Raw genomic sequence first — 8038 nt, 5'->3', positions numbered from 1 at the left:
TCTACTTTTGGAGACTCTAGGAACCACAAGTAACCCTGCATTCTGGGAGCGCAGTGCTCTGGTGGGGTAGTAAGGTACTATGAGCTCTTTATGATAAGATGGTGCCTGACCATTAAGAGCTTTGTAGGTAAGAAGAATGATTTTAAATTCTATTCTGGATTTTACTGGAATCAATGTAGAGAAGCTAAGACAGGAGAAATGTGATCTCTTTTCCTGGTTCCTGTCAGAACACGTGCTGCAGCATTCTGGATCAGCTGAAAAGTCTTAATGGACTTTTTCGAGCAGCCTGATAATAAAGAATTGCAGTAATCCAGCCTAGCAGTAACAAATGCATGGACTAGTTTTTCTGCATAATTTTTAGACAGGATATTTCTGATTTTCGCAATATTACGTAGGTGAAAAAAGGCGGTCCTTGAAATTTGCTTAATGTGAGACTTAAACGACATGTCCTGATCAAAGATAACTCCAAGATTCCTCACGGTGGTGCTGGAGGCCAGGGCGATGCCATCAAGGGAAACTATATCTTTAGATAATGCGTCACGGAGGTGCTTGGGCCCCAGAACAATAACTTCAGTTTTATCTGAGTTTAACATTAGAAAATTACAGGTCATCCAGGTTTTAACATCCTGAAGGCACATTTGAAGTTTAGCTAACTGATGAGTATCATCTGCATAACAATGAAAGTTTATGGAATATTTCCTGATAATATTGCCTAAAGGAAGCATATATAAAGTGAACAGGATTGGTCCGAGGACAGATCCTTGTGGAATTCCATGACTAACTTTGGCGTGCATGGAGGACTCATCGTTAACATGTACAAACTGAATTCGATCTGATAAATAGGACTTAAACCAGCTTAGAGCGGTTCCTTTTAATGCCAATGAAATGTTCCAGTCTCTGTAATAGGATCTGATGGTCAATGGTATCAAATGCAGCACTAAGATCTAGTAAAACCAGTACAGAGACAAGTCCTTTGTCTGATGCAATGAGGAGGTCATTAGTAATTTTCACCAGTGCTGTCTCTGTGCTATGATGAGCTCTAAATCCTGACTGAAAATCCTCAAATAAACTATTGCTCTGTAGAAAGTCACACAGCTGTTTAGCAACTGCTTTCTCCAGGACCTTAGAGAGAAATGGAAGGTTAAATATAGGTCTATAGTTGGCTAAAACATCTGGATCAAGTTTGGGCTTTTTCAAAAGAGGTTTAATTACAGCTACTTTAAAGTACTGTGAATAGAGTGAGTGTGAATACGACTGATCTGTATGCGACAGTTGGAGTTTATATTGATGTTTTTAATGGACTGTATGTGTGATGTTTTTGATTTAAAGGTATTTCTTCATCAAGCACGTCCCTCCACTGACAGAAGAGCAGCTCACCCGTAAGCCAGCCCTGCCACTGAAGACACGCAGCACGCCTGAATTCTCTCTGGTCCTAGACCTGGTTAGTTACAGTTTACACCAACACATTCTTTATCCGTAGGCCTGTGTTTTGATGATGTTTTGAAAGAGTCATAAGTTTTGAGAAGTATTTTCTGTGTTCTTTAGGATGAAACGTTGGTCCACTGCAGTCTAAATGAACTGGAGGATGCGGCACTTACCTTCCCAGTCCTCTTTCAAGATGTCATTTACCAGGTAAGTGTTCTCTCTCAGGAATGTTTCCCCATATTTATTAGCTCAGGTGTTCTTAACCTTTCTGGCAGTCCGACCCTTTTTTGAGGTTCAAAATACTTCGCCTTGCGTTTTTGAAGGAGCGCTCTGAGCGAAGGCAGAAAAGTGTCTCCGACTCATCCTAAAATAAGACTTGAACTGACCGTCATTAAGACGAAGCCCCTGGTAAGTACCTGGTACTGCCAGCGGAGTCTCCTCTTTCCGAGGGTCTCATGTGCCCACACGGATCTCCCTTTCCCTGTCTCCTGCGTGTTTACCTCTCACACTCAAACAGTGCCAGAGCAGGCGCCCTCAGTTTGGCAGATGTTTTTAACAACAAGACACAGAACTGTGAGTTGTGATCACGTTTCTGCTAATATGACAGTTATTACTTAGGAGCAAACCAAAGATTACAGATCAGTGGCGCTATAATCTTTGATTAGACTGACAGGACAGCTGATTCGGTGGTTGCCTAGCAACATAAAAAAACATAGTGCTTTGCTCTTTTCCAAATTCAACCGAGAAAAGGCATTGCTGTGCGTCTCGCGTTTTCGAACCTGCAAAGCGCTTTCTGTCTGATCATGCCTTATTTTTCTTTGGCATTTTTATAGTGGTTGGCATTACCGCCACCTACTGGATTAAACAGTAAAATATTTACAGTGTCCACACAAAAGTGATTCCATTCGCAACTATAGTCCATCTAGTTATTTTTGAGTTATTGTTTTTCTATTTTTGTGTCTATATAGTAGCATTCTCGCAACCCCCATGGAACCAGGTCATGAGCCCCTGGGGGGTCCCGACCCCCAGGTTAAGAACCACTGTATTAGATGATGCCACTAGAGGGGGATAAAATCCCATTTGTAAAAATCCTTCCTTTGAGTAAAGTGTGCTTGAAAAATAGACTAACATATCTCATAAGTGGAACTATCCTATTCAACAAACGACATACTAAAATGAAGACAATTTTGTTAAGTCGTATGTTATAGCACTTGATGACCTGCAGTGAACATTGTTTGTGTTGATCATAAATATTTGCTTACCAATGTTTTGTTGTCATGCGCAGGTGTATGTGCGTCTAAGGCCGTTCTTTAGAGAGTTTTTGGAACGCATGTCTCAAATCTATGAGGTAAATGTTACCTGGTTACTCCTGTTAATTAATCCTAATTGCATCTGATCTGAACAAAAACTGACCTTTTTATTTTCTCCTTTTCATTTTTTAGATCATCCTTTTTACAGCCTCTAAAAAGGTGTATGCAGACAAACTGCTCAACATCTTGGATCCTAAAAAGCAGCTAGTGAGGTACGCTGTGTTTTGTATTAGTCGGTTATAATAGCACAGCGAACCTCAAAAGCTGATGCAAGCCTGAATGAAAGCTGTGTTCAGCATCAGTGTTGCATGTGCTGCTGTCAGTGGTGTTGTTTTTTTCTGAATTATTGATTGCTTTGATCTTGTCACTGATTTTTATTTATTTTTTTTCCTCCCCTTCTTTCCTTTCATTCCCTACTGTAACTGTAGACACAGATTGTTTCGTGAGCATTGTGTCTGTGTCCAGGGAAACTACATCAAGGACCTCAACATCTTAGGCAGAGATCTGTCAAAGACCATCATCATCGACAATTCACCACAAGCCTTCGCATATCAGGTGAACACCTAAACAGAGCAAAACACTGGAGGTTTTCTGTTATCTGGTTATCAACAGGCATAGTCAGCCAAAGGGAAACAAACTTTAGGAAATTAAAAACGGAATAAAATTACTTTTAATGTTCCTATTCAGGGTTTTTGCCCTAGAAATGTAGATTTTATCCACAGGATGAGGTAGACCTCTTTTTTCTGTTTTTTTTTAAAACCAACTCTTGTCTGATCTTTCATTGATGCAAACAACATGGAGTTTCTACACAAATACAGCTGGTCTCAACAAACCTTAAACTGACTTCAACTCAAGTGTTGATTATCAAACTAACTTCAGCAAATTTTCTCGCTCCACTTCTCACTCTTTGTAAACCGTTAAATGTTTTCCCGACAGTGCCATCTGCTGCTCTGAATAATTACCACAAAGCAAACATAGGATGTGGCCGATGAATCAGTGTAACTTGCTGCGCCGAATCAGACAGATACTGACACACATTTCAACGTGTGATCAATTCATTTAAACATATCGCCTCACTCATTAATATCTAATGAGTGAGGCGATCAGCAATTGTTGTGTGATAAAGCTCGTTGGTTTGTAGAAAAAAAGTATATTGATTTCTTTCAACATCAGTGGAGGCGATCATTTGGAGTCGAGTCACAAGACTCCTGTGATCGTGATTTGTTTTTTGTCCCCACAGTTGTCCAATGGAATTCCCATAGAGAGCTGGTTCATGGACAAGAATGACAATGAGTTGCTGAAACTGGTGCCCTTCCTGGAGAAGTTGGTTGAGATGGTAAGATGTCCTGTCGCTCAATAGCTATTATAGAAGCTACAACAAACTGTATTATTAAACTATTTCGCTAAATGTAAACTAATATGTTCCTCTAATCTCCTCCTGTCATGGTTCTCCTGCTCGTCAGAATGAGGATGTGCGGCCGCACGTTCGGGAGAGGTTCCGGCTTCACGACCTGTTGCCCCCTGATTGAACTTGACCACAGTCTGTCAGAACGGGACAGCATGAAAAGACTGAAAACAACATGCGTGTAAAAAGCTCCTCTTTGGATTACAAACTACAACATTGCCATTACTCTTAAAATTTTAGCCTTTTTTCCCCCCTTATTTTTGGGTTCATTTTTTGTTTTTAAATTCAGTTGCTTTTTAAAAAACAAAAAAACAACAAGGAAAACATTTTTAAAGATCTGGGTGAAATTTTCTAAATGTATAGATGAAATTACACACACCATGAACAAGCCCAGGTAAACTCCTCTTTTTGACTGACTCTCCAGCTGTGGAGCCGGAAATCTCCTCCACGCTAAATTCTGAAGTCTTGGTGCTGGGTTAGTGGAAACGAAAATGCCACCTGGTAAAGAGGAACTCTGCCCTGACTGAGTCCCTGAAACCAAACCAACCCCTGGTGCTCACGCTGTTGACACTGATGAATAACGACACTCTGTGGCTACAGATCATTTTCAACAGGAACGACTGGCCTGTAAATCAGTCTGTGCATGTGTGTATGTTTACTCACACGCACACACACACACACACACGCGCGCGCACGCGCACACACACACACACACACACTGATTTGGTGTGTTAGGCAAACCTAAACTCTGTAGCCTTTAAAATCATATGCATTCCTTGTAGCTGAGTCAAGTTTCTATTGTTGGTTGCAGTTTTTTTCTGGTAAAACTGGTGTTTCATTGTTTAAAAAAAAAGAAAAAAAGATAGCGTTTCAAAATGTTTTACTTCTGTTTGTAAAATATGATATTTTAAAAGGGGTTATGTAAGTTTTATTGTAAGCCTTTTTCCTATTAATGTAGGAGAACATGGGTGCTTATTAATGAAGACAGTCCACTGCATAGTCAAATGAAATGGAATTACTCCAAGACTTCAAGTATCATAGTTTTCATTCTAACAAATAGAGGTTTAAAAAGCAATGTGTTGGCTTCACTGTGGACACATGACTCCTTTAATTAAATGTTAGAATTAAGAATCTTCTTACCTGTAAATCTGACACATTGTAAAGGTTTGAGGGCATTCATTTTCAAATGTGTCAACGTTAACCATTCTTTAATAATAGTATCTGATTTGTCATTTGTCTATAATCAGTATTGTCTTTTGCTCCTAATCAAGTATTCTGGCTAAATCAGAGTTTTGTTTCCTTTAGTTGTAATGTGTAATTTGATGGCTATATCAGTAGCATTATGACTAATGTAGCACATCTCTGCCAGTGTGTCATGAAGTCTACCCATGGTAGAAATCTATGGCCAGACCCTGTACCAGCCATATCTGGCACCAGCAACATACTGTTGTAACAGTCAGCTTCACTGACTGCTCCTCTACCTGTTTTTAATACTTTTTACTTTGTACTTTTAAGCTTTTGTTTATTTTTTTCATTTTACGTTTAGCGCAGTTTAAAGCATTGTGTTTAAGAATGGTAACTATATGAATGTGTATCTGCCCCGATTTCAGCCTGGACACTCAAGCCAAACTGACACTCATCTCCTCTGTTGTTTCAACTTGATAGCGAGACAAACGGTGGTGGGCACAAATGTAGATGTTGTGTTGGCATCCTTTACTAGCCTAAACCTGGGAGGTAAAGACAGGAAGCTCAAATGCCTGTCTTCTGTCATCGCCCCAAACCCTCAAGAGTTTAACTTGAATCTCTGTGACAATTTGGCATGCAATGTTGAACTTTTTTTCACTTTCCGTTCTGTTTGAATCAAAGTGCATTTTATGTTAAAGCAAATGTGAGTGTTTGGATTTGTCTGGGTTGCCTGTACAGTGCCATAAATAAGATTCCTCACATCGCATATCCCCCCCCCCCCCTTCCACCCCCAAAATGCTTAGATGGAAAGAGACAATCAGACCTCAAAGCTCTGCAGATACTGACACCCACCCCTTCCCTTATTTTTTTCTTTTTTTCAGTGTGCCGTATATGTTGTGTACTGTGATCCCCTTCCCCTACGAGTAAATGCCAGGTGAATATCCTGCTGTGCCCTGCCCAAAAAATCCCTGCTGCTCACTTAACGCAGGTTCTGTTCAGAGATGGTTTCTATATGTTCAGCGCCTGCCTGTCTTTGCCCCCCGCCGCCCCGAAGTTTTCCAGAAATTTGTTTGTATTCAAGTAAAGTTATTACAGGGCACAATATTTACTCAGACGTTATGTTGTGGGTACACATGTCCAGACTATGAATGTAAATTGTACACGGGGTGAAGTCTTGACTGTCTTTCCAGATTCCTTGTTGTGTTCCCTCCTCATCAACACGAACAGATAGATGAGAAGCAGAGGAGGCAAGAACAGTGTGCATGGAAGAGGAAACCTGTCTTGAGGTCCCACTATGGTAGCCCCTCCCTTACCCCTATGACCTCTCACCATCCTGACTGCCAGCTTTACTATGCTAGCCTCACCTTGAGTGTGTGATGTGGCCCAGGTGTGCTCGTCTGCTCAGTGGGCTGTGTGATTATGTATAATTATCAGCCATGGCTTGTTCCTGAAGGATGGGTGGGAGGCATTTGATACTCTTCATCCAGCTCATTTTTATGTGCATTACCAGTTTATTGTACACTTCAGTGTTGTACAATACATGCAGCTTCATGTTTTAAAAAAAATCCTTAAAGTAAGGAAAATCTTTTGTATTTTTGATTTCAAAAGGCATGTCATATCTACTTTTTAAATGTATTAATGAAGATTTAACTTTACTTCAGATGGAGTGTTTTTTTTTTCTTACAAATATCTATGTTTAGTTTAGCGCAATGTTACTGAACTGTTAAAACTTAGCATGTAGAGAATACAGCTTGCTTTGTGGGGAAAGTCCTGAATTAAATTTTAATCATGGCACTTTTTCTGCAGAAATGAGCAGTCGTGTTAATGATTTTCTTTTTTCAATATCCGTTAAGCCATTTTACTTGCAAGAATTGCTATTTGTGCTGAAGATGTATTTAAAAATGTTTTAAGACATCTTTGTTAGCCATCAGGCTATATGCTATTGTAAAGTGTATATACAGTTACATTGAATTTCTGAAACAAAGTTTTAAAGTTAAAAACCTCTTGCATGCCCTTTGTTTTTATTTCTCTAAACTGTCTGAGATTATGTGGGACAATTCATAGGAAAAAAGGAATTTTATAAGTGAAAAGATAGCTGTATCGCTGAATATATTTCCCTGTCTTTAGGTACAGTAATAGGAACAGACTAAACTAAGTAATTTCACCTGGGTTTGTGCTGTATAATTTTAGAGTAAATTGCAGAATAACAGTAGCCTTTTCATGTTGATCCCTTCCCAGATGCTTGTGGAAGAATGGTTTACTATTAAAATGTTACATTAATAATGATTAATTGAACTTTTTAAATACACAGCTAATGGATTGTATTTTAATGGGTTCTCTGTGGTTTAAAGGTTTTTTTAAGGAAGAACTGTTTGCCAGATAACATACCCAACCCTGAATTTATAAATTAGAAGGACGTAAATGTTATTTGTAAAAACTCAATTTAAAACCCTTAAACAATGTTGGGAAAACAATTAAACATTTGTTTATTTGTGGAAAACAATTAAAATTACATTCCTATATTATAATCAATAACTTAAATTTACCAAATTTAAGGGGAAACTGATTAATGTTTGCTGTTTTAAGGGGTTATTGCTTAAAGAGTTGCTCTTTGCTAATCTAAATGAACCACCTTACAGCAGCATCAGGCTGTATGTGGGAGTTGTAAGTTGTGTACCAGAGTACTTGCAGCAGATGTCATGTAAATCCGCCA

General features: G+C 39.1%; 1 protein-coding gene across 4 annotated transcripts in view; it reads left to right on the top strand.

The window, feature by feature from the left end:
- Positions 1–7334, top strand: part of ctdspl2b (CTD (carboxy-terminal domain, RNA polymerase II, polypeptide A) small phosphatase like 2b) — a 17663-nt gene extending 10329 nt beyond the window's left edge. For all 4 annotated transcript variants that reach the window (XM_046032660.1, XM_046032661.1, XM_046032658.1 and 1 more), the window contains exons 7-13: positions 1330–1441; positions 1546–1632; positions 2711–2773; positions 2868–2947; positions 3164–3290; positions 3976–4071; positions 4199–7334. In XM_046032660.1, the coding sequence (XP_045888616.1) occupies positions 1330–1441; positions 1546–1632; positions 2711–2773; positions 2868–2947; positions 3164–3290; positions 3976–4071; positions 4199–4264 (631 nt within the window). In that variant the 3' untranslated portion in view covers positions 4265–7334. The remainder of the gene's footprint in view (positions 1–1329; positions 1442–1545; positions 1633–2710; positions 2774–2867; positions 2948–3163; positions 3291–3975; positions 4072–4198) is intronic.
- The last annotated feature ends 704 nt before the right edge of the window (positions 7335–8038 follow it).

The sequence above is a fragment of the Micropterus dolomieu genome, linkage group LG20, assembly GCF_021292245.1.
Source record: "Micropterus dolomieu isolate WLL.071019.BEF.003 ecotype Adirondacks linkage group LG20, ASM2129224v1, whole genome shotgun sequence".
NCBI classification, from domain to species: Eukaryota; Metazoa; Chordata; class Actinopteri; order Centrarchiformes; family Centrarchidae; genus Micropterus; species Micropterus dolomieu.
Note: the sequence above shows the minus strand (reverse complement) of the source record. Positions and strands in the feature narration are given on the sequence as shown.